The 27,772-nt window shown below is 43.4% G+C and overlaps 1 protein-coding gene across 9 annotated transcripts in view; it reads right to left on the bottom strand.

The window, feature by feature from the left end:
* The window catches only part of tenm2a (teneurin transmembrane protein 2a), a 210,401-nt gene that overhangs the window by 36,240 nt on the left and 146,389 nt on the right, over positions 1-27,772 (bottom strand). For all 9 annotated transcript variants that reach the window (XM_079351890.1, XM_079351891.1, XM_079351892.1 and 6 more), the window contains 2 exons: positions 22,235-22,466; positions 11,732-11,970 (listed from right to left, as the gene is read on the bottom strand). In XM_079351890.1, the coding sequence (XP_079208016.1) occupies positions 11,732-11,970; positions 22,235-22,466 (471 nt within the window). The remainder of the gene's footprint in view (positions 1-11,731; positions 11,971-22,234; positions 22,467-27,772) is intronic.

Below are 27,772 nucleotides of genomic sequence, written 5' to 3'. Positions count from 1 at the left end.
AAAAAAAAGAAGCAAGGGTGAGGACATACTGTATGACTTGTATTGGGAATTGTCTCTGAGCCTAGTATAAAAAAAGCAACACTTGAAAGTCATCAAGCCAAAGAAATCTAAGAGGCCAACCCCCTGTGTCTGATCTGTCATTTATACAGAAACCAGCGAGGCTTTATAGAGCGCTGCTTTTAAACTAGTGTTGCTTTATATCAATCAAAGAATGCTGTTAACAAAGTGGCAGGTAACCTACAGCACAAAAAACCCACAAGACGAGACGTACAAAATAGACAATTAAAAACAATACGGATCATTCCTTTTGTTCCCTTCCTTTACCTCATTCTCTCACAATCTTCTTTTAACCTGACAGCATCTCCTGCTTTATTTCGCAGCCTTTAAACCACATCATTGAGAGCAAGTGACAGATCTGTCTCGGAAGAGTTCGCTCCATGACTTTTCCTTTCCCGTCTCCTCTTCTTTTGTCCTCTGTTGTGTTATTGTGTGCATGGGAGAGGTATAAATTTGCTCAAGTGTGCTCGCTCATCACTTTGTCAGCCTTTTTTTTTTTTTTTAACTCCTTCTGTGTTATCCCCCCTTAGCCTGCCAAGATTCCCCTCCTCTCAAAGTCAGGAGAGGAAACAGTAAAAAAAAAACAAACAAAAAAAAAACAGCCAGAAAACAGTTGATTTCCTGCCCTGTAAGTGATTTTCCTTTTATTTAGGTGATAGGTTTGCTTTAGAGTGTTGGAAATGATCTGCAACGTTTTTTGAATAGTCTTCAGTGGAGAGCATTGTTTTCTCGTGTTTGAATATTTAAAATAATGTTACACAAAAGGAACAATGCACCTGCAGTGTTGTAAGCATGCATGAATAAGCAGGTGGGAGCTTCCAGAGTTGCACATGGGATAGATGTGTGATTGTGTTCAATGCATTATGTAGGTGTTATTGCATGACTCTCAGCTTTGGCCTTATCCCCTCAACATGAGCCTTCTAACACCTGCATCTGAAGCCCGGGAATCAATTTCCCTCTTGTCAAATTCTATCTCCACTCGCCTAAGGTTGGCACACACAGGGATGAGTGTAAAAACTTGCAAGAAAGAGGGGGGTGCATCTTTCGATATTGCTGCAGGGGCTAACTCGTTCTCAACCCCAATGTCCCATCTCTCCCCTCCCCTCTTTCTCTCTCCTTCTTTGTTTCTTCCTTTTTATGTTTTTTTTCCTTCTTCCTATTTCCCTCTATCTCCTCTCCCTCACTCCCGGTCAAAGGAAAGCGCTGACACCTCGGCTGCTGCACGGCCTCCACTGTCAGCTCTTTTTTTATTTTTTTTTCGTAGGAGGTGGGGGTAGATTGGTACAGAGAACAAGAGCAAGAGAGGGAGAGAATGCACGGAAACTACAGTGTCCTTCCTCCCCCTTCCTCTTTTCTCTAACATCCACCTCTTGCCCTCTCCTCTCTCATGGCGCTGACCTTCATCCCACTCGCCTCTTTGCCTTTTAATTCCCCCTCTTTTCTTCCGTCTTCTCTTCTTATCTTTTGCCTGTCCTTCTTCTTCTTCTTTTTTTTTTTTTGCAGATAACACAGACGTGCAATCCGCGCACACACGCAGACGCACGCACACGCAAAGATGGTATCACGCGGAGCAGTCGATGGAAAGATTACCTATTGAATCAGCGAGAGACAGAAGGCAATAGTGAGTCTATTGTGACGGCGCTTTCAATCTAGGTCATCCCCAAGAAAACATCAAGTCGGTCCTACAGTTGGCTCATTGTGTTTGTCTCTTCATATTGTGTGTGCATGTTTAAGGGTCGGTGCACATGTGTGGTTTTCACAAATGACTTTCTTTTCTCCTACTTTGAATCTTTTTTTCCCTCGGGCGGTTGTGGAAAGCTGGCCCATAGATGGCACTCTTACTCTGTGACGTCAGCTGCACTAAAGCTTTGTCAACAGGTTTCTTTGCGGCGACACAAACGAGGCATAGACAGAGAAAGAAAAGATACATCATATGAACCTTTTTCACAAAATACCAACACTCTCTTATCTTTGTTAAGATGGAAATCTAGCCAAAGTGAAACCGCTGAAACTGAAGTATTTGGCTCTCGTGTTGCGTTAATTTAAAGCATTTTCTTTTCGGATCATAATTGCCGTAATTACTGTTTTCAAGCTGCATTGGAAGGCTTTATTAAATGCCATGCCAATAAAGCCTGTCTGAAATGAATTCGACTGACAGACAACAACAAAGAAAGTCAGACTCGTGCTGAGCTCTCTCTCTCTCTTTTTTATTATCTCTGTCTCCTCTCTCATGTTCATTTTTACAGCTACACACAACAATACACACATTTATCCACACACACACACACACACACACACACACGGAAAGATCAGAGAGAAGCAGGTTTAACAAGCAAAACCAGTTGGATTAAAAATAGATCAGCTGCTTCATAAGGTTTTTTTTTTATGTAATCTTGATGCATAATTCAGAAAGGCAAAGTGCTCGCCAGTATCGTCTGCAAAAGAGAGCATCTGAAACATCAGCAGCACACGTGATCCTGAGACGAAAGCGAGAGAGAGAAAAAAAAAAAAAGGAGGATGGATTGACGGACAGGGTGACAAGAGAGATGAAAAGGAAGAGGTGGTGGCCGGCCTCAGAGAAGGGGCAACGGTCAGGAGCTCTTGGAGAAATCATGCTGAACCTTGGCAGAGAAAGAGAAGAGGGAACAGAGAGAATACTGGAGGACAGCGAGAACTGAGAGAATATTAAAGAACATATAAAATCCCCCGAGGATGAAAAAAAAAAAAAAAAGGCTACAGATGATGTTGCAGAGAAGAGAGGAAGAGATGAATAAGGGCCTCTGCGGAAGAAACGGGGAAGGCAGAAGAAGATGGCGAGTGGAGAGAAAAGATTTAAAAGGATGAGTGGCCCTGTATTCATTGACTGGTTGGGCGAGAAAAGATAGTCGTGTTTCATCCTCTGACAGTAAGTGGCTCACAACACGGGCAATCAGGGAGAAATACAATGCTGGTGTGTAGGGCTACATGTGTTTGCCGAAATATTTATACGTCTCGGAGTTAAAGGGTGTAAATGGATTTCTGCATGAGAGGAAAAGAGACAGAGTGGCAGAGATGAAGAAAGGTGACTTTGTGCGCTGAGTGTCCTCGGACTGGAAGATATCGTATCATCATCAGTCTGTTCTCTGGAACATGCTCCCAACTGTTCAAACCCTCTCTCTCTCTCTCTCTTCCCTCCTCCATGTCTCTTGCCCATTTCCGTCTCACCTCAACCAAATTAATGCCTATTTAAATGGCCGCATCTCCAATTAAACTAATTACACCTCTCCTAATTGCACAAAAGGTACCTATTGGTCTCTTGCATGTGTCTGTGTGTAATGTCCTGCAATGTAACTAAAATTACACAAAGAGCACATGTTGCACATAAACACTAACACACATTGGCAGCATACTTTTCTTTGCCATCTCCCCTGGCCATCCTGATAAATGCATATTAACTGTTCTAATTCACCACTAAATTAACAACTCTGACCTCAATTAGGGCGGTAATTGTAGCTAGCCCCACATCCAGCGCCCGGCTGCTAATTGGTTTAGGAAGCATTTTTCCTCTGTCTTCCACCTTCCGCCCCGTTTTTCCATCTCCAAGGCCCTCATTTAGCGAGCCGGTAGACATTTTATTGTCCGAACCAAAACACATGCACAAAAAGCAGCCACCTGGGAAAACACACCTTCACTGTTTATTTCAGTATCACTCACACCTCTCTCTCTATCTCTGCAGCACAGGCTTGCAGCGCTAATATTGGAGGGACTGAGGGAGGGGGGGGGGGGGAGCACGGTGCCACCATAGATTCTCAATATTCCAGCCATTTGGGATATTTCTTAGAGTTTACAGCACAATATCCACTTATGTAGTCTATAAATAAAGCAGCACTCTCTCTTAGCTGAGTTGTGAAGGCGCTGCTTGCTGAGATCATTTAGAGTCTCAGACAGAGCGACGGGGGCGGCGGTTGGCTGTTGCCCTTGGGGGTCATATACTCTGAGCGAGACAATTTCTCTGCAACTAAGTGTGTGAGTGTGTCTGTGTATGCATGCTTAAAATTGCATGGTATTAACAACAAAGTGCACGCCTGCCCACACACGCGCACGCACACACACACACACACACACACACACACACACACACACACACACTGCAAGCCCCGACGGGACCTCCTCGCCCAGCTGATGCAACTGAACTGTAATTGACTGCAACACAAAAGGTTATGTGAGTTGCTAGCAGCTCCCACCTGCAAGACAGCGGGTGTCTGGCAGGGAAAGACACAACGGCTCACTCAATCACACGGCAGAAACAGCTTCCTTATTGGCACTGAAATATGGAGACGGCCTGACGCAGACGCAGCCATGGCTGTGTGTGTGGGCACGCATGTGTGTGATGGGCTAAATGAAAAGAGATGTGAATCTGAGTGATGTCCTCCTTTCTGAATCCTCATTTCCTCTTCAGATATCTCTACCTGACCCCCCCCCCCCCCCCCCCCCCCCACACACACACACACCCATCTTTCAAACCCACCTCATCTTCATCCTCCCCTCCACATCAACCCACTCTGCTTCGTCTCATCCCTCCCTAACTCAGTCCTTTCCCTCTCATCGATCTGTATTAGAAACAGGATATGAGGAACTATGCTATCTTATCACAGATCAGAGAGAGAGAGGGAATGAGTGAGGAAGAAAGATGAAGGAAGAATACGTTTGTGGAGGCCAGGGGAGAAAAAAAACGAGAAACAGAGAAGAGAGGGGAAGAGAGGACAGTGATTTCTTTCTCTTTGCCTTCATCTATCTCCTTTTTCGAACTCGGGACTAGTGAAACACCACAGGCCTAATTGGACTAACGATTGGGCCTGATAAGACCGCCACTAATGAATAAATGAATGAGGAAACAGATGAAGGAAAAGCACCCATCCTCCTCACGCTCAGCTGTGACGTACACATGCAAACACTGCATACATCAAGCAGTGTTGAGCAGTGATGTAACCACCAAGCGCTGTCTGAACAAGTGTGAACCATGCTTTGTGTCTTCTGACCAGAGCAGGTGACCCATTCATCCCTCAGTGCAGATGGTGTAGCACCTTGTCCCTGGTCCTGGCCATGCCCTGCCCTTTTCCTGGACTGGCATCGTGTGGTAAGATCCCAACCTTTATCAGTACGACAGGCCCTGCTGCTACAGACACCCGCTCCACGTCTGATCCTTATGCCCAGGTTCCTGAATTCACCATATGCCCAATTGTGCCTCTCACCTCAGCGCACACACGCAATCACACACATGCACCTTAGGTATAATGACACCCACGCACACACTGGCATGAGCGACATATCCTGACCTCTAGCTGTTACACCTTGGATCAGCAGAAGGGAAGCCACATGCAGAGTGAGAGGGGACTTCGGGGTCAAGGTGCTGGGTTTTGGAAAGCAGCCACATTGTGAGAACTGTAGGCTCGACACAGCTCAAGCACAGTCTGCACACTCAAGAGTTCACTCTTTGTGTTGCTAATAAAAAATACTTAAAAAAAGGAGAAACGCAAAAAAAGAAAGAAAAAAAGTGTAAACAGTTTTAAAACTAACTTTGATATGTAATTAGCTCCTCATTTGCATTTTCTTCTCTTTTTTATCTTCTTCCAGAAGCACGAAGGCAAACGTTAGGTCAAAACCTCCTCAGGGTATATTCATGTTTCTGTTGCTGGAGCGAAGAGCGTTTTGATTTTTTTTTAAACTTAGTTCCACTTCACCACAACACAAAATGAAACAATCCAACAAGGAAACATTTCTTTGGTGTAACAGCTTGCAACTCAAAGACAAGCTCCCTGGTTGAGACCCCCTTCGGGTCACAGAGATATTTGTGAAGTTGAGAAATGATTATAACAAAAGAGAAATAGAGAAGATTTCAGATTCTCCAACATGGGTTTTCATGTTCTCGTCAGCACTTTGAACAGAACTGAAGACATTTAAAAAAACGTCCAGCCTCTGAAAATTATTCAAATGAAACAAGTCAAGAAGGGAACATCAGACGTGAAAACTTAAATAATCATATTTTTGATTCAATGTGAGATTATGCTTGCTCCTTTTTTTGTTGTTGCTCTTTTTGTCATGATGTAATAATTAAAATAACTTTTAATATTTTTCTAAATTAAAATGAAAAAGGAATAACAATTATCTTGGAATATTTAAAATTCACTGAGAAGTCATGACTTTACTCTAAAGCGGTGGTCTCTACTTGGGGAACTTGTATCTCGTCTCACGTAAACGAACCAAATCACTTCGGTTTAGCTGTAAATGAGAATGGACTTGAGATTGTATCGCACTTTTCTAGTCTTCTGACTACTCAACGCACTTTCACACCACAAGTCACACTTAAACATTCACACCCATCAGACCCTGATGGCAGAGGCTGCGATGTGGTAAAGGGACCATCAGAATAAACTAATCCCATTCACATTGATACGCCACGTGTGAATGTAAACTTGGTGTTCAGTGTCTAGCCCAAGAACACATCAGACATGTGGCTGCAGGAGCTCCAGGGATCGAACCCTCGACCTTCAGGTTGAGAGACGACTCTGTCAACTGAGCCACAGCTGTAAGAGCTGCAAAGCAAAGTTCAATATTGCAAACTGTGATGATCAGTGTTTTTGTGGAAAGGAAATAAAAACACAGTAAGATGCTTGTTGACATAAACTAAGGGAGAGAATTCAAAAAAAGTGGAGCCCCTGTTTTAATAAGTGTGTTGTAAGAACTGTCGAATATGATTTAAATTCTGACTCTGCTTTCGGCTTTACTGTGATACTGTGTCATTTTACATTATGAATTAAATGTCAGACAAAAGCCTTTGAGCTTCACTTCCAGACTTTAATAATCCCTTATACACAAATCCAACCATTTTCTTTTCATTATTACCTTAACATAAACTTATATCAGAATAAAACAATGAACACAAACTGGGACACTGTAGGGATACGCTCTCCTGAATTTTTTTTTTTTTACCAATATGGTGACTTTTACACTTGCAGCACCTCCTTACATTCTGATTAGAAGATGAAAACGTTTCAGGGATTAACACAGTTTGGAGTAGAATCAAAGCGAGGCTATTCAGCAGAGTTTTAAGTCTTTGGACAGTAAAAATCATGAACACGTTATTATGTAAGAGAGCAGTGATATGAAAGCAGTGAAGTGAGACACTTGTGACCGGGACGAACGGGCAGTAAGCGATTGTGATCAGTCTGGAACAGCGAGACAGCAGTGATGGATGTAAAGCGGTCGGCTTAGAGGCATGAAGGTCAACCTGGATGACAGTGTGTGTGTGTGTGTGTGTGTGTGTGTGTGTGTGTTTGGTGTGTGTGTCTGTTTAATCAACAGACAGGGGAGCTGAGAGTAAGACTAAAAATACATTACCCGTGTGTGTGAATGTGTGTGTGTGTGTGTGTGTGTGTGTGTGTGTGTGTGTGTGTGTGTGTGCTCGCGCTCTCATTCATCAGTGGTGACAATACCATGTGGAGTGTGCTACAGCGCCCGACAAATTCAGCCATCACACACACATTCACACCAAACACCCCTGCAAAGGTGACACAAGCGCCCACTAGCAAGTTTACTCCTTGTAGTCAAGGGCACACCTGTTTGTGTGTGTGTGTGTGTGTGTGTGTTTGTGTGTGTGTGTGTTTGTGTGTGTGTGTTTGTGTGTGTTTGTGTGCGCGTGTGTGAGAACATTCCACCTGGACTCAACTGCTCTGACACGTCCTCGATCTTTCATCTATGTATCAAAACCCACCGTTCCTCTCATTTCTAACCATAATGCATCTCTCTTCCTGTCTGTTTGTCTTCTCTCTGTATATTCTCTCTCCTCTGAGACTTTCATCCTACTTTCTTTTCGTCTCTTCTAACTTCTTTTGTCGTCATCTTCCCGCTCTTGTCCTCCACAGTCTCTCTCTCTCTCTCTCTCTCTCTCTCTCTCTCTTTCTCTCTCTCTCTCTGTCCTCTCCTCTCTCTGTCATGCTCCCTCTGTTTCTCTACTCGCTGTGATCAATTAGGAGACATTAGTCCCACAGATATTCCAGGTGACGGAGCCTCGGGAGGCCACGCTCTCCTTCATCTCCTCCTCCTTCTGCCTCCCCTCAATCTCTCCTCTCCACACCTGGCAGTCTTTTCACTCCCGCTCCTCCTCCCCATCAGCTCCCCCCTCTTTTCCTCGGCAGTGCAAACAACAGACGCTGCCGCTCTCCTGCTCCCACTCCAATCTCGCGCTCTCATCCTTTACGTCGTCGACAGTGACATATCAGCATCAGCCCTCCTCTCCTTCATCTTTTCCCCTTCTCTCCAGTCATCCATCCTCCTCTTCCTCGCCCCTTTATGTTGTGGCAACATGCTGACAGTGACGCATCTCTTTTCTTCCCCTCTGCCCTCTCCCCTCCAACTCTATTCCACACTTTTCTTTCTTCCTCTCCGTTTGCTTCCTCCTCTATCTCGCTCTCTCCAGGTTGCCGTTCACAATGACGGACCTGTCTTCCCGCCTGTATGCCAACCGTTCACCTGTATCCTAGCAACCACCTCTCCTTTGGCTCCGGTGCTCCATGCGGAGCAAGCAAACAAGACGCCAGGGGAATGAAGAACAAGCACTCTCGTTTATCCTCCTCCCTCCAACCGTTCAGTCATTCCTTCACACGTAAAGAGGAGGCCATACTCTGCTGGAGTCTGGAAACCAAATGCTTTACCTCTCTCGAGCTCACACAAGCGCACATTTACACAGAGAAATGCAAAGGTGCTCAGCAGCACATATTTCTGCCATGTTGTGTATCTCATCCCCATACGGCTCCATTCCAACAGTATAGGACACATTAAGTAAGCTTCAAAGAAACGTCTTCTATAATGCGCGCCTCCTGAAGCATGCTGGGTCTCTCTTTTTCTTAAAGGTTCTCACCACGCTTGCATTTGTGGATGTGTTTTTGTGCGTTTCCAAAAGATTCCTGGGTAATTTTTATTTGTTTTTAAGGTCATTCCTTCTTTGATGCTTGTCGGTGTTGAGAAATAGGAATAAAATCACCCTCTCACTCTCAACATCCCAGGGTTCTCCTTCTTTTTTGCACGCACAGAAACACTTGCACACACACAATGTACACATGCACACACAATGCACACAAAAAAAAGTGCTGTTCAGGCACATGTGTCCTGGTGTAATTTACGAGTGGGCTCTTGGGTGGACGCCTCAGAGGGGTCCTCTTCACGCTGCATGGCTCTGGGTGCTCTACAAATTCCCCCCAGCGACTATTGGGCTCCCACACACACACACACACGCACACACACACATACACACACATACACACACACACACACACACACACACGCACACACGCACACACACACACACCTATATAACACACAAACAAGGTAGTACAAAACCCCCCTTATGAGCATTGTACTCCTCCGACTGAAACTCGCTGCACGATTAACGCTACAAAAAGCTAGGTAAACACAAGGGTTTCAGGCTTGGCAGCACTGCTACAGCTCTGTTCAGCTCAGACAACACAGCAGAGCAAAACATCTCCTTGCAACAGCTGAAAAGAGGCCACAGAGTTAGCAAAAGTAGTGACAACAATAAAGTATGACGCATCCTCGGTTTGGTTTGCTGAAATAAAGCCAATTGTAAAATCAAGTTTGGCTGTGAAGAACTGACTTTGGCATATTGTAAAACAGTAACAACCCAGAAATGAGAGCTTAAAGCTTTAAACTGCTACTCACTCACTCACTCACTTACCTACTTACTTAGTCCATTTCAAAATTCAACATTCAATAGCATTTAAATATAGATACATTGACTTAAAAAGCTGTTTTTATGTTAATAATGTAATGTAACCAACGTGTTATATATCCAGACAGTCATAACAAGCTGTAGGGACAGTACCTAACACTTATTTAGGTGGCACCCTAACACTGAAAAAATGTGGAAAAGGATGCATTATTGTCTCAGATGAGACACAATTTGGAATTATTTTCCTAATTAGTACCTAATTCATCTTATAGCTGCTTAGTAAAATGTACAATTAGATGTTCTCTGATGGAAACAAATATTTGTGTCATTAAGGCCCCAAGTGAGCAATAAGCTGCTCATAAATGAAAAAAAGATAAACTGAGGTTTTAGTTCTTTTCTATGCTCCACTACATCCCTGCCCTCGAGTAACTACGGGTGGTGGCGGTGGGGGGGGGAGAAAGTGTTGTGAACTTTTACTGTGTTTTTTGGCCTTCCCCTCTCCCCCCTCTCCCCCCTCTCCTGTTTTCTGCAGCTCCATATGTGGCTGTCCAGCTCAGTGTGACCGTGTGGTGCTCAGGAGAGGATGGATCTGTCTGTGTGCCCCAGGCGTGGGGCCTTGATCTGCTCTGGAGGACACACACCACTCTCAAGGGCAGTCCGAGGGGATACACAAAGCACACTCACACACATACACACGCACACACACACACACACACACACACACACACACACACACACACACACACACACACAAGCACTGAACACACATCCTGGCGAACAACCTAAGGTGAATAAATGTGTATAAATCCTGAATACAAACTGGAGATGGTTTGATGGATGGATCAGCAGAAGGTATATATATATATATAAAATAAATAATGTAAAAACCAGATTAATAATGTATGCAAGGGCACTAAGGGGGTTGTTTTTTCTGCTGATGTTACTGATTGTAAGATCCCCCCATCTGTTGACTCTGGTCTCCTGGGTAAGAGGCCAATCAACGGCTCAGTGACACATCTGCCTCCTCACACACACACACACACACACACACACACATACAGAGGCATGTTTTTGCTCATCCAATGTCTGTATTCTATTTGTCTATTCTTTTACACACGTACGCTGACATGTCTGCCATACTTTGTCCTGGGAACGAGGTCAAGAAGGAAAAAAAAAAAGAACACCCACACAAACACACACAAGCTCTGATCAATGCTCTCTCTCTCCATCCAAAAGATCCACTTGTAGATAGCCACCAGAATCTCTTCCTCAGAGACTCCGTCAGAACTTTCCTTTGAGTAAACGCCATTGTTTTTAGTCTGACGTATTGGCCTATCGTGTATTGGTGTGAGATCAGTGAAAAACATCCATGTCCCTTCTGCGTCTGTGAGGGTTCCTATTATTGACTGGGACTTGTTGTGGAAACAGACACACTATGGTGCAGTTATGCATCTTGTGTATGTCAGACTGGCTGTTTACTGCTGCTGAGTGGAGGCCAGGGCTCCTGCTGAGTCTGATTTTGACTTTGGCTACAGTAGCAAGGCTTACGCTTCAAAAATCTGCTTTGTGTTTAGAACAAGCTGTTAGCTTGACATGTTTTGTCTGTGGTCTGGGATGAGTAAAAATAAAAGAAAACTCCATGTATGTGTCAGGGAAAAACAAACAGGGCTAACCAAGCTGAAGCTTACACTTTCCTCTTTTTTTTCTCCGAGAGCTGCTATTTTTTTTTTAAATTTCGTTGTGCTTCTGAAAGAGGAACACTGACAATAAAAGAATTCAGATTCTGATTCTGAAATAGAGGGTGACTAAGTGTGAGTTCATCCAAAGTTAGCTCCTGTGTTCTCAACTTTTCTCACATTTTATTGACCCTGTGTTTGTATGGCTTCTCATAATGATAAAACAAAGTTGTTTATCCTCTTCATGAATACAACTCTGTGCTTGCTGACTTACCGATGAAGTAGGACAGTAGTATTGCCAGCAGGGCAGCAGCTGCGATGGCTGTCACAGCGGCACATTTCCAGCTGCAGTACTTGGACGGCTTCTTTAGCTTGAAGGCTGAACGGGAGAAGGTGTTTCTGGGTAGCAGGCGAGGAGGCGGAGAATACACGGTTCCCGAGGTCAAAGGGTAACCGGGGGAGGAGCTACTGAAGAGAGGGGTGGTTCCTGATGATGTCTTGAACAAAAAGTGCCTGAAGAGAAAAGAAACACATGAGAGGGAAGGTCATTTTTTAATTGCTTAAAGATGACATGAAAGTCCCATGGTGGATAAGAGTTAAGCTCTGTTGGACGGTAAACATTGCGCAGACAATCCAATCTGCCACCCATTCCCGTTAAGATGACAGGGTCACATATGTGCAAGTTTCTGTCCAATTTCTCCTTCCGCTGAACCTTTCCTGCCATATGGGTTTGAACATCCTTGAACTGATTTAGTCTCCAATTCAGCTCGTTCCAGTCCAAGGTCTCTTTTTAACCTCCACCTGCTCTACTGTTTCCCCCCTGTCTCTCACCCCACTTACACTGTGCCTCGTTTCTGCACTCATTGGTTGCGGCGGATCACCGCCGTCCCTCTTTCCTGTCCTCATCGCCCGAGTGGGGTCAGAGCTCAGAGAGAGGATAACAAGGGATTTGAACCATCATCCCTTTTCTTATATTACCTATTATCCTTTGCTATCGCTGCACCTGCTCACCTCAGGCCTCCCCTTTGCTTAACACCTCTTTTCCCGCTACATTTTCTATCCAGTTTCCTCACACTACCGCTTCTCCCCTCATGTTTTCCTTCATTCATACCTGAGAAAATGTCCCTCACACCTCTTTTTGAGACTGATCTCTGATCTGAGCTTGAAGGAATATCGATACTATAAAAAGAAAAAAGAAAGACTGCACTTGAAGAAACTTTTCAGGGACAAAGCAAGAAGAACTTTTTGTTAACACACTCCATGCACACGCATCCAAGTGTGTATCTGCCCCCGCACAGACTCCAGGTGGTACGACAGAAGAAAGCCCTGAGGTGAGAGTGACAGATCAGAGAAGCGAGGTCACTCTGTTACCTCAAACATGACTGAGGAAGGGGAGTTTTTTTGTCTCCCTGTTTTGGTGGAATTTGCACGTCTATCTGTTTGTGACTGTGTGTGTGTGTGTGTGTGTGTGTGTGTAGGTGTGTGTGTGTGTGTGTGTGTGTGCGTGTGTGTGCGTGCGTGTGTGTTTTGGCGAGCAGGCTCTCCTTCTGATATCTTGAGCTATCTACTATTATCTCGATGAGTTTCTGACCTGGGGTGTGTAAACATATCTGCAAAGAGATAAAAAAAATGCTGTCAGATGTGTGCTCGTTTCAGGATTAATCTCAGAAATGTTACGATGATAAATTCATGGTTAACACAACTTGGGTCTTATTTTCAAACTTTTTCCAAGACTTCCTTTCTACGGTACCATAAACTGGTCGATTGAGTTTCTTTATCAGATGATAAAAAATGTTGTAAGAAAGCTGCGAAAGGTATCTTTTTACTAGCCTACTTTATAACATAAGTTTGGAAGAAGTATTGAGTAAAAGATAGATTCTGTTATTAGATCATAGATTACGTTTATTATCCAGGAAGTCAAATCTTGGGAAGAAAATATTTTACTACCATTCTCATATTATACTCTCATGAAGTAAAGTGTAAAGGATTTCACTAGTCGGTGGTGTAGAAGTTAAAGCTCAGACACAAAACTTTCCCTTCGTGTTATGTGGATTTCAGAGATACCAGGGTCTTGACTAAGTCAGCTGAAGTCCTAATGGTGACTCATTTCTCGGACTACTTCATCAGATACTCCAGCGAGGTTACGAGGTAGCGTTTCTTCTGTAAGTCACTGTCTCTTTTTTTATTTCCCGAATTGCTCCCCCTGCTGCGCCAGGGCCGTATGAATGTGTATGAATGGGATTAGTTACCTCTGATGGTCAACATACATAGCAACCACTGCGGTGTGTAAATGTGTCGGTGTGACATGCGGTGTTAAAGCGCTTTGAGTAGTCTGAAGACTAGAAAAGCGCGATACAAGCTCAGTCCATTTACCATTGTTTTGTTTTTTTTTTGCTACTATTTGAGAGGACAGCTGACGAGAGACTGGAAATGCTGAGAGGAGAGAGTGGGGGGTTGACATGCAGAAATGAGTCTATGGTTGCTGCAATGAGGAAAATTGTCTCATTATATGAGGCGCATCACCGCTAGCTAAGTTATCCGGCGCCCCATCCCTGTCTCTTTTATTCAGACTCAGTAGAACCCACTGCTGTGGCTGAATGTGATGATTGCCATTTCATATCGCGCTTAACTACACTTAGCTGTGTGGTCTCCTCTCCTTTGATGTCTCACAACTGCTGTTTCATAGCACCATGTCTATACGTGTGTCTGCGTGTCTAGAAACAGTTGCTGTAAACAGGTTAAACGCTCAAAGCCCAACGCTTATGTTTGGGAGTACCCTTCCACTCTGTATCAATTATTCAGCCGGTCTGTGCTGTGTGTGTTTCCTTCCATCTCTCTCATCCCCTCATGCCCCTGATTGTTGGATTGGTATCCTGCTGGAGTCTTCTATATTTTCCTCCTCCCCTTTTTCTCTACTCATTCTTCCCTCTTTACCTGTCAGATTCGCTGCATGAAGAAAGAAAGAAAAAAAACCCCCACATCTCTAGACAGATGCTGAAAGAGTGCAAGAAATGTGAGATGGCATGCAAAGAAATATGAGGTTATTGTCTAAAAATAACAGCCTCTCAGTGTCACTGCCATCAATTTTAATATGCCTGCCTGCATAAATCTATACCCTCAATTTCTGGGATGTGCATGGCATGCACGCGTACACACAAAAACATACACGCTCCAAGGTCAACCAGCATGTGTCATCGCTGCAACTCATTTACACAGCCGTTGAAGCTCTCTATGATGGCATGGCCAGGGGTAATTAATTATGATCGCCTTAATGTGTGTGTGACTGCGAGAGGGTGAGCTGGTGTATTACTTTCATTCCATGAGACACAATGTGTATGATTAAATGTGCTGGTGTGTATTTGAACTTGCTCACTAAGGCCTCCAACTCTCTGGCTTTGTTGTTTGTGTGCAGAAGCTCTACAGTGAGCTTGATGTGGGATGGGAATATGTCTATGGGCCATACTAATTATGAGTAGGAATGGAAAGTGTCTAATGTGCTCTGGGGAGGTAATTGACATTGATTTATGTTGCGCAGGACTATGGAGGGGTTCTATCATAGCAGGCAGCCGGCAATCACAACACTGTATCATTAGGCTTGGGTGTGTGTGTTTGCTTGGATGTGTGTAGGTGTGTTTTTTTTTTTTTTTTTCCGACAGTGGTCCAGCATGGAAACGTCACACATAATTAGATAGGGCTGACAGAGACCACCTCCTTTTCCTGAGCTGCCAGCAGCAGTGACCCCCCCCCCCCCCCCCCCCTCCCCAACTCCTCCACCACTTCAACTCACACCATTGCTACCTTGTGTCATGTATCCTGTCTTACACATGCAACACACACACATACATTATGCAGAACATGAATACTCACACAGCGACACACATTCACCCAACCGTGCACAAACAATACAAAACCATGTGGGGGTTTTTCTCTTTTCGAGCTCAGTCCGTGTGTGCGATACCAAACATTTCATTTGCCTCTTCAGGACTTAAGGGGAAGCTAGGGAACAGAAAGGGAGGCCATAGATTACACGACACACATAAAGGAACAGAGGAAGTGTTTTCACTTTTTTTTTTTTCAGCCATGTCCCCCATTGAGAGAAAGGAGGACCTGGACAATTAACCACAGAACAGAGAGCATGCTGGGTAATTAGCAAGAAGTCAAAGCTCGCCTTCCCCTTGAGCAGATCGACACATGTGCTTCCCAAAGTACACACACACACACACACACACACACACACACACACACACACGTCATTTTATAAGCTCACACAAACATGTGGTTGCTGAGGATAGCACTCTGAGAATCATCATCAGAGGTAGAGAACAATTAACGGAGGTCGACTCGGCAGGAGGGTGACTGCAAAAACGGTCAGATCTGAGAATGAAACAAAGAGCTCGGGGAGTGGAGAATGCTCGAGGATGGCGTCATGAGAATTGTTCCCTGCTACAATAGGAGGAAACAATAACCGGCAGATGGATGCAGGATAATGGGCATTCATTTGCTAAGTGTGGCTTTGAAGAGCGACATGGAAAAATTCTGAGGCTCACTGATATGTGCAAAAGGCAGAAATAAACGAGACATCCAATCTAGTATTTAAATCAAAATGTGTGTTCTGATTGAGTACTTTTAAATACCTGGGGTCAAAAGGACTGTGCAGCATTTTATTAAACATCATGGAAGACTTTTTAAGCTTCAGGGAAAAGGATCTGACTGTCGTGACACATCACACGCCGCCGCGTTCAGATTTTATGAGTCACACGGTTGTTTAAACCATCATCAAGTGGATGAGATGTGTCAGGATCTGATCTGATTAATCTCAGCAAGTGATTGATCGATTGATCACCTTGTCCGCTCGCTGCCAAACAATTCATTAGAGCGGCATGTTACAATGTCAGTTGAAGTTAGTTTGATAATCACCAGTCGGAGACACATTTTCCTCGACAGAGAGCTGGACTTGTCTCATACATGGATGTGAATGGACAGGATGTGTGATGGGCGAACACTGCATTTTCAAGTTACATGCGATGGATTTAACCCTTTGTGCTTTTTTTCCACGTCTACTATAAACTCAGCCAACGTAGCCTGTATGGTTTCAGAGTGTTTCTGTGCCACACTATCTCAGTAGCGTCTCCATATGGCTTGCTAAAACGATGGCAATTGATGACACCATGACACAAACTTTCCTCCCATGATTTGGGTGTTTTAATGTTCTTAAGCATGCTGGATTACATGGTGTGACGGTGCAAGCAAGAAAACATGTCTTACACGTTTTCTTACAAGGGGGTGTGAAACCTCTCTTATTGCTTTCAGTTTTGAAAATACAATACAATACAATCTGTTTAGTTGTATTGGTGATTTTTGAGCACATCTCCGGACCAGCCAATTACCTAGTTGTACACCTCGGAGGGCACAAGCCCACCCAGACTAAATTAGACCATGGGAGGGAAGCCAACCCTTCAAGTCTCCAGACAATCAAGGAGGCGGACACATGAGGACACAGTTTAAGTCATTTTTAACAACCCATTTATTTTCCTTGGCTTTTACCTCTAGTTAATTTTTTTTATCCCAACAGCAGTGTCCACTAGAACTTTTACTATTGTTTAGTGTTTTAACTTAGTTTTTAATTTGCTCTTACGTTTCTTTATGATGTTTGGATGTAATGTATTTTGCTAAACTTACTGTACAGCACTTTTGTCCACCTTGGCTGTTATAAATGTGTAAATAAAGTTGAGTTGACACACATCCATTCATAGTTGCCGTAACACCTAAGGGCCTAAGTTGCCGATTGATTGTGAGAGTTAGTCGGAGCATCTAATAAAACAAACACATCGGCACTGACAGAACATGCAAACTCCACACAGGAATGGCATGTCGGTTTAAACCTACTCGCTCCAAAATGTCATAAACACTGCACCACAGCGCTGCCACAGCAAAGTGTTTGGAGGAAGGTAATATAATACAAGCTTTCAACTCAAACATGACATCTACTGCTTGAGATCAAAGGATGTGATCAGGTGCTTCTGATTGAACCTTGGGGTTGGTTCATTCTTCACATCTTTTTCATTTTTAAACTCAACTAAGCCTTTTTCTAACAATAAACATACCCATAATGTATTCTTCATGGACCATTTGTATGTCATTATTTCAAACAGACAGTTTAGTCTACAACTTAAACAAGAGTAAAATACATTTAAAAGACAGCCTTGTTTGTTTATGGAATAACAGAATATATTGGATATTATGTTCACCATATATTGTCTTAATATAAATTCATTTCATTTGTAAAACCTGATTTTTAAATTACAGTTCTCATATACCAGTAGTAGCTACTGTACTTGGAATAAATTGCTATCTTCAGGCAGCTCCTTTATCTTCCCCTCCACCCTGCTGGTTTCCACAGGTAGCGCCTCTGAATCTGTCCCAACAGTAATGCATTTGAAAGTAACCTCTACCAACCCACAAGCACACCCAACCCTCGGCTGCTCCGACCAGATAAATTGAGATGCTGCAACCCTCTCAGTGATCTTATTTCTCTCCTGGAGCTGTGGCCAACAGCCGAGCGAGCAGGGGGAGCGGAGGAATGTCCTGAGATCACAGAGAGAGATTGAAACTGGCATCGGCTCGCCAAAAGGCTCCAAGGGACCGATTGGAAATCAGGTGTTTTCTTGCTAAATGCTGCAACACATGTACACATGTGCACTCACATGCACAGGGAGAAATGCTTTTTTTTTTCCTATCGGGCTCTTGTTCACACACACACACACACACACAATGGCAGCAGCCGTCTACAGTCATTTATCTCACACTGGTAAATGTATCCATGTTCTATGGGCCCCAATCTCCCTCCTCTGACTTTCTATCGTCTATCACTCACACTCCCCAAAACAATCTCCTTCAATCACCTCCTTACTCTACTTCTCTACCTCTCTCTCCCTGTTTATCTCTCCCTCCTCTACCGTAAACCATTCCTTTTCCATTTCCCCATCTCTCTCTCTGTTTTGCCCACCCGACTTATATTTCTCTTCTTTATCACCCTCCTCTGTTTCTATCTCTCTCTTTCTGTGCCAGTCATGCAAGCCCTTGGGTGTTCTGAGGTGATCAATCTTCATCCTTTCAGCGCTGTCACAATATCGGGTCAAGCCGAAGCGCGCGCGCACACACATTCGCTCACACATACGCTCACACATTTACCATAATGAGTGAGCAACAAATGCCAAGATTTACATATGATTACAGTTGGGAGCAGTCTTGAGAAGAGAAAAATACACATGCTTGGTTGAAAACATGCCCAGAAATGCACACAATCGCACACTCTCCCTCATAATGTGCAAATGCATCATCTCATCATTATCTCCTCCCTGCCTGTTATAATGAGATGGAGGACAGGCCCTGCCAGCAGAGGGATGGTGTGACTCTCTAGCTCGGCCTGGCTGGCTCTGACCCAGCCACAAGCTCCAGCAGCTCCAGCCAGCCCACCCAGCCTCCACCATTACGAGGCCCAGAGAGGAGGGGTCCCCAATCTGGACTGGAGGGTGGAGCTGGAAACTCAGTTTCGCTTCTCTGGGCTGCATTCACTGTGACAGGCTCCGAGCCATGCCCAACCCCACCACCTGAACAAGACCAAATACTGGCTCTGCAAAGAGCTCAACAGCATGTGTGTATGTGTGTGTGTGTGTGTGTGTGTGTGTGTGTGTGCGCGCGCGTGGCTTTGTTCAAAAATCTAATCTGCTGACAACTAAACATCTTCTTTAAAAAAAAAGATGTCTAACTTTATTTTGGTACATCAAGATCTCAGCATCATTTTTAACCTGAAAAAAAGTTTGCTTCTCTGAAATGTATTATGGCACACACATCACTATGGTAACACAGGTCTAGATAAACATTCACAACTGGAAATAGCTTCTTTTTAAAGGTGAAGGTATTCTTGTTCAACACTATGACGCTTCTTCTTTCCCCATCCTGCACGATGCATCAGCACAGGTTGAGCACAGACCTTAGATCAGTGGGGCTGAATTAAACATGGCCTGGCCTCATAAATACTGCAAGGGGCCGGCACTCTGGAGAGCGTATACAGGACCATCAGAGCTGGAAGGCCCTACGCCCAGCAGGAGAAACACAACTACAGCTTGCAGAGTAAATGCTCCGAGAGCATGTGCATGTGAGGAGGCATGTAGGCAGTGTCCCTCTCACTGCATGCCTCATGAATAGTAATACCCTGCATGAATGCTCTGTTTCCTTGGTAAGTGTTCTTTGTGTACAGGCAAAAGCACACATGTAGGGTGTGTGAAATGGTTTGTATTTCCTGCTCCCTGGTTCAAGTTGCATGCATAACAGTTTTGACACATGGTGGGTTTTTGTATAATGTGCCTGGAAACGAGTTACAGAATGAATCTGAATAGCACTATTTTGTGAATAAAAGGCCAAGATCAGATTTTTTTCTTTTAGATAAGTGGCTCATATAATAGTTCAAACGGACGGAATGGAGAGGCACAGTGACACTTTGTACAAGAAACTCTGGAGTGTTGAGTTAGCTTGATTAGCGTGTGTCAGTGTAACCTTCACCTATTGTATGAATAAATTACAACGACTCTACTTTTACGTGCTGAAAAAACATGTCTCTCTTACAAATCTGTAAAATCTTTCCTTACCAAAGACTGTCATGCTATGTTGCGATGCAAAATAATGACGTGTGGAAATATGTAGAAATATAAACATGGATATCTAAAGTATGCATTCATAAGTATGCTGCATGACTGGATTTCAGTCTGATGCACTAAGGTCCTGATAGAACCTGAACCCTTGACAGAAATAAATGCAAAATAGCAGGTCTAGACTGTACTATACACACAGGTGTAAAAAAAATGTTGGTTAGATTAATTCATTATTAATGTAGATCTGATCAATCAAAAAATATTCTGAAATGGTCTTGGAAGCATAAGGTGGCATGCCTACTTCCTTGATCAAATTGAATATGAGCAAAGGCAATATGGAAAATCAAGTAACACGTTCTTTATCGTGCTCGGTTTAGTACTCTCTCTTTGCTACACTTTTGATACTCTGTTAGTTGATTTATTCATGCTGTCGTTTCAAGCACTTGAAAATGTAGTTTGTGCCGTGTTTGGTGTTTACACAAAATGACAGGATGAGTAATATCTCGATTTGATTCAGTGATGGAGCGGAGCGTTTTATTTTTTCAAATAGGATCATACCTGGAGAGCCTACAGGTTTGGTGGGAAGAATGCAAGACAACAAGTGTGTACAGGTGAGCGACGTGACCCTCTATCGTTTCAATAAAACGGCGCAGTGAGGATACAGATGTTTCTTTGAGGAGACATTTCATCATCTGTCTGTTTGATACTGTTATAAGAGACTCCAGTTTTAACACTGATAATCCACACAGCTGTTGAGTAACATTAGACTTTATAATCAGAGTTATTTGATGTCGTCTCTTCTGGTCTCCTTATGCTCCTGCTCTCTCATACTGTATGTCTACATGACACGACTGCTGTGTGTTTTTATAATGAAAATGATGAGAGAGGGGGATTGACATCCAATCACATGTAGAGACACACTTTAATGCCTAGTGTGAACCTATTTCACGCTTTCAACTTGTGATGAAAGTCGGGCTGAATGTACGTTAACATCGGTGGTAAACAAGCTTTCAACAAACTTAACGTAAACAAACAGTACACGTAAGCTTTCACAATTCTTGAAAAATCTTTATCCTAAAATCTTTGCATTTCTTGAAAAGGTAAAACAGCATGAAACATTTTGGATTGGCTTGTTCGGATTTTTTAATTCACTAAAGGCTTGCGAACAGCCACCATTGCGAAGGTGTTGTTTCCCTTTTTTTTATTCAGGACCAAATTATAAAACCACATTTTCAACATAGTATGTTTTCTACTGAGTCATAGGCTGTTAGTTTGTTTAGTTTTTATGATTACTATAACCTTTGACCTTAGTGGGTTTTTCAAGTTGCAGTGGGAAGAAAAAAAACCCTGAAACTGTTGCGTTGGCTTGTCGGAAAATATATTTCAACCTCAAGAGCTTTCAATGTTTAATGAGCAAAATAAAAAAATAAAGTAATAAAAAGAGTAGTTTTTGGTTATATTACTGGATGGAGACATGATGATTTAGTTTTGTATGAATCTTCCCTTTTTACTCATGTCTTATTCATTTGTTACATAATTTGGCCGATGGAGGGACTTCTCAAAAAAACAGAATGACGCAAACTACACTAAATTCAACATGGTGATGTCAACTTAGGATTCCCTAGTGCGAGTTGCTTTACTCTTATGCTTGCATGAGTTCAGTTTGCTTTCCAGCCAAAAGAAACCTGCAAACTAAAATAAAAAATACATCTCCAAGTTATTTCTAATAGAACAAATGAATACATGTGTGTCTCTTATGCAACTATTTATTAATAGCCACATTACAGTGACTCAAAGATAACTTTGTAGAGTGGCTTTTCTTTTGTTGAGGAGAGATATTTAACATTACCACACAAATTCCATGTTTTTGTAAGTGAAGGACTCTGCCAAGGCTACATTGTCTCCAGCTCATTCTTTCTCTTCCAGCGTTTGTGCCTGACAACATCCCCTTTGAGCTCACAGGAATGTTGTTGAAGCAGCATTGCTCTGACCTTTCATTCCTTAGTATTGATTAGCCAAAGCTTACTCTGCTGCTGTGCTTACTTTAAGTAGGCCTGGGTATTAGTGCGTCAGGTAAACAACTGCAAAAACAGAGAAAAATAGAAAAGGGAACTGATTCCTCTGACCTGGTCTCCAGCGGGACGTTACTGTTGAGCACCCAGCTGTCTTGTAGCTGGACTGACTCTGGGGTGGTCGGCCCGTCCCCGGTGCCTGGAGCGGGTACGTGGATGGGGTTGCGGCCCCCTCTCAGGGTGTTTCTGTTCAGGCTGTTTGCCGACTGGTGTGATAAGGTGTGGTGGTTGTGCGGAGGGGGCAGTGGAGGCCGTAGCGTGCTCTGACTGTGGTGGTTAGCTGCCCCTGGAGGAAGACAAGAACAGAGGGTTAGGGTTTTTATTAAGTGCCATTTTTCTTTGTAAAGTGAATAAAAGAGAGATTCAGATGACGAGAGTAAACTAATTATTTCCAAACAGTAATTTAAATTCGTCATAGAACCTTCTCCTTTATATTTGGCTTCCATTTCACAATAGGCCAAAGAACAAAACCCATTCAGCGATCAAATAACTTCTTTTTTTAAATGTCATTATGTTCTACCTTTGTGTCAACAAAAGAGTATTGCCAGATGGTCAAAAGAAATTCAGGCAAAACAGAAACATGATTTTTTTCTTACATTCTTCTACATTCTGTCAGTTTTATTTTAACATCTTTTATGTTCCTTTTCCACTTTTACCCTTTCTTTCTTGTTTTCTCAAGTAGTAAAAAGACTAGAGAAAGTGAGTGTGTGTGTGTGTGTGTGTGTGTGTGTGTGTGTGTGTGTGTGTGTGTGTGTGTTTGAGCAGTATTAGAGCACTCAACACAGCGTGTGCCCTCATCTCTTGCTCTCAGACTTGGGGGAACATGTCAGCTAGAATCCAATACCAGCCCTTCCAACACCGAGCTAATGGACTGTTGAGTGAGAGAGCTGAAAAACAAACCCGGATGACTCAGACAAGAACACCCATTCACACATCACCTTTATATCTCTGTCTCTCTCCTCTCTATGAATCAGTGGGGGGTGTGAGCTTGTCTAGAGCATTTGTGTGTGTGTGTGTGTGTGTGTGTGTGTGTGTGTGTGTGTGTGTGTGTGTGTGTGTGTTTGTGTCCGTGCGCGTTTGTGTGTGGGTTCGTACAGAAAAATCAATAAACCAAATACTAGACATAATAGGAGAGCTTGACACGGTTGCATCACTTGGTGTGCATTAGCATACTTTTTGTTCACACACACATCACTTCACTAGTCACAGCCAAACTGTCCGTATCTACCTTCTAATGCCGCCGGAGTGACATTGTTGTGATTGTCGAAATACACACAAAGTCATGATGATGCATTTGGCCTTTGAATCCTCGCTTTACAAACCGTTTTTTTCTTCTTCTTTTATCAGTGGTGCTGCGTTTACTGTGCACATCGTAGCGAAGCGGCATGACCATTATGTTGTTCGCACGTCGCCTTCCTCATACTGATCAAAGGATGCAGTAAGAGCACATATGCGCACATGTTAGGGGTGAAAATAAATAACAAGGAACTGTTCTGTCAAGCTGAGCGATCATGCATGCCCTCTTTCATTCACCATCTCTTGATTTACAGAAAAAGAAGTATGCGAGTGATGAGTGGGTGTGTCACACTCACACCTGTCCACCGCTTTGATATTTGTAATTCATCTCTTCCTATGAGGCATACATCATAGAAAACTTAACGGAGGCAACATAGATTCACACAGCAACAACATGCAGCCTTAAAGTGAGCGTATAGCTTTGTTTCTTGTATGCAAATTTCAAACTTTCTCCCCTTCTACTTCATCGAGATGGATGTTTGGAACATACAGGGTACAGTGAGCTCCCTTGCATTGCCAGCTGTAATGGGAACCAGTTTGTAAGGTGACCTGATTCATTCATGCCGCCACTGGGACACAGGTGTCACCCACGTGGCCCAGAAGAACAGCTGCATGTGAAAGGAGAGAAGAGGGGTGGGAGATGAGAGAAAGATGGAGGGGCCTGACCTCTGTGACACAGGAGAGACACAAAACATCTGTTTGCTGAAGCGAAGATGCTCCTGGGAGAGACAGACACACACACAAACATGCACACACTCCCCTATGCAAACATACATGCAGAATTTAAATTGATTTTAAAGTATGCAGCGAGTATTGTTCTCTCCTCCCACACAGCCTTATTTCTTTATCCTTTTTTTTTATCTTGCTCTTTCATCTTGCTATTATTTGCATTTTGTTTGAGCTGAGATGCAGAGAACTTCAATTAAATATGTTTGTTCGAGCACTTTATTAATACATTTGACCTCTTTCTCGCTCCACCAGTCACAATGTAAATGTGATATTACACCTTCTATGTAGCATATTCCATAAATACTATGAGAATAGATAGAATTGAATATGAAACAATGGAACAGAAAAATGGTAAGGAAGCATACACGAGCGAGTACGGACGTGGTCAGACGCAACAAAATAAGAGTAAGGAGTCCTGAGCTCACACACTGCCTCGCTGTCTCAAATGTTTAAATCTGTGCAAGAAAAAAAATGCATGCATTTCCTTTGTTCACTTTCCTACTATAAATATTGAACAGTTTCTTCATTCAAATTCAAATGAATAATATATATCACACCTTGCATGGAAGAAGAATATATGTTTTTGTAGCCATAGTTTTCCTGAACTGCTGTGTCCTGCGTGCGTGTGTGTGTGTGTGTGTGTGTGTGTGTGTGTGTGTGTGTGTGCGCGTGTGTGGCTCCTCTAGTGAGGGGGCATTTATGCCCATCTGTGCACATGCGTAGGAAACCAGCACCTAGGGGAGAGCATATTGTTCAACATTACTCCCATCACATCACATCTACATAGTTTTTGTAATTGAGATTTTAACATTTCCCTTCCAAGAAAGAAACCGAAATGCTATTATCTATCATCTAGCAGCCAACTGTATTACATGTGACCAGATAATGTCAGAAAAATGTAAAGCAGAGGAAAGTGTTGCTGGTAATTCCATGCATTTTCTCTCTTTATAGCCTTCTCAGACCGCCAGTACAGTCATGTTAACAAAATCGAATAGCTGCATGATAGAAAATGAATTCGTTTTTTATTGAATTAATATTTTCAGATTAAAGTGCATAAATGACTCATAACTAGAGTTCACTGTTTCTGTACACACAATAACACAGATACACAGTGAAAAAAACAACTTTTACTCTTTCAAAAGTCACTCAGCCTCTGGTAGAATTAAAAGAAAAATGTGTGATCAGAGACAGAGAATTGATTTATTTTTTTGCTACAGCAGAGGAGAGCGATGTCAATGAAATTCATTTTCATGTCGACTTCAAAAGGATAAAAAGAAAACTTAGAGCTTGCCAGAGTAAACACAAATAAAGAGCATTGTGAGGTCTGCTTGAGTAGCAATGCAGATGCAAAGTTTTTTTTTTTAAGATGTGAACTCTTGAACAAATAATTTTGGCCACAGACACAAATCTGACTAACCGTTCGAAAAGAGGAAGTGCACGGTAATGAGTAGGCCGGAGGAAAATGCATCCAATAAATTAAGAGAGGTGCAGATGAATTGTCCGGCTGCTATAGCACAACCTGCAGGTAGGCTAATAGGTACAACCGTTTTAGCAGGAACACAGGCTGATAAAAGGCAAAACATGCAGCAACCAAATAGAGCAATTACTGAGCCGCCAAGCAGATCACATTTAATGCCACTTTATCTTTTGCTCCTTTATTTGCCGACTCTTTTTCTCGCTAGTGTGAGTAAACAGTGATCATGAAAAGATCTTTCTGTTTTCACAGCCACAGAGCCTTCCTGACTGCTGACCCACTTTACTCTGTCCAGAGTCCCCAGTGACCGGAGAGAGGGGACGTTATAACTGTGATCTGCCGGTTTTTGGCTCAGACAAAATCCTGGAAGTTCATTATGCTGGCCAATTCAAAGGAGCCGCATTCAGCAGAGGAGCATTAGCCCGGTCTGCTTACCTGCCTCACATGCTGTACACACACAACAAACAGATACACCAGTGAGAGGCAGGGGCTTGCTCTACTGCGTAACGCTGAGTGTGCACATCGGAGTCTAGTGACCGACAGCGGGAAACCCACCAGGCCAGTTTGTTTTGCTGCCTTGGATGGGCAAACTGTTTATTGACATTTTCTGTGGTTAACAGAGAAAAGTCGCAGGGCAGGATGTGCATCTATGTGTGTGTGTGCGTGCGTGTGTGTAAAGGAGAGTAATGCCTATTCAGCAGATAAAAAGGGATCATTGCAGGGCTCAGATCTCTCTCGCTTCCTCTCCTCCCTCTGTCCTTCTCTCTCTCTCGCTCCATCTCTTTATGTTCATACCCCTTAATCCACTGCTTCTTATCCATTCTTTTTTTTATAATCACCCCCCTCCATTGTTTTTCATGCACCTTCTCGCCATACTAATTGCTATGCTCCCTGTGTCTAAGGCAGTATATTCCCATGTGCAGCTGCTTCTTATGTCCTCTGTCTCAGAATGTCACATGCCCCTCATTTGTCATTCTTCTCGTTGCTCAGAGGGCTGATGCACAATGGAAGGAGAGCTTGAGGTGACACGTAGATACAAAACACACGTGTGCTTAATTTGCACCAAAAACTTTATTGTACTAAAATGTCCACACAGACACACACAGGCACCAGAAAAAAAGAAATACAAACTTAGAGACATAAATGGACGCACGCATGCACATACGACACACATCCACACAGCGCCTCTTCCTTGGCTAGTCATCTCAGTCTAATTAGAAGGTAATAATCTGCGTCATCAAATTCAGCCAAAAAAACAAACATTCTCTATGACCAGAAACGATTGTGCATTTAATCCACATGCACACACACACACACACACACACACACACACACTCCATGCAAAACATCCCACTGTTACGCAAATGTCAGCCTTACATAAGCACCATTAGGAAGAATAACATTAGAGCAGATGAAGGGGAAGCATCTTTGTTGTGCCATTGTTTCCGTAGATTTGTTTCAACAAAGCCATTAAACATTTATGGCTCCGGCAGTGACTTGAGGTGGCTTCTCGGGCAGCAGATAGCTAGCCACTTTAGATGATGCTTGGGCTAAAAATAGCTTAGCATTCCCTATGCATAATGAATGGCCAGAGACAGCGCTAAAGCTAGCTCTTTCCAGGAGTGGTCCGCCACGCTCCGTTTGGCCGTCTCAGCTCCCCCTGTGTTTCTAGGGGAGCGTTCCCAGACAGGTGCTCCGAGCCAGACAGTATTCCCATATAAACATTCGCAGATCCAATTCCCAGCCAATCCTCGGCAACAGCGTTCCGTTCCCATTCACCTGTCACGCTTCACTAGGAACACAAGTCATGTCTGTCCACCTGTTAGCTTAGGTAATGGTGGACTACTTTACAGGAACTCACACACAAGCATGCAAACAAACACACACACACACACACACACAGAACGACACACACACACACACACACACACACATACAAGCAGCATGCAGCTTCCTGAGGATTATCTCGCTGTGGTCAGTTTCTGCCTGGCTTGGTAAGGCTCATTTCCTGCCCAGCGTCCACTCTCTACAGGACCACACAAACAGCACACACACAGACAGGCATACACTCACAGCACATGCATAAACAGTGC

Source organism: Symphodus melops (genome assembly GCF_947650265.1).
Source record: "Symphodus melops genome assembly, chromosome: 9".
NCBI classification, from domain to species: domain Eukaryota; kingdom Metazoa; phylum Chordata; class Actinopteri; order Labriformes; family Labridae; genus Symphodus; species Symphodus melops.
The sequence above is the reverse complement of the archived record's forward strand: the minus strand, read 5'-3'. Positions and strand labels throughout refer to the sequence as shown.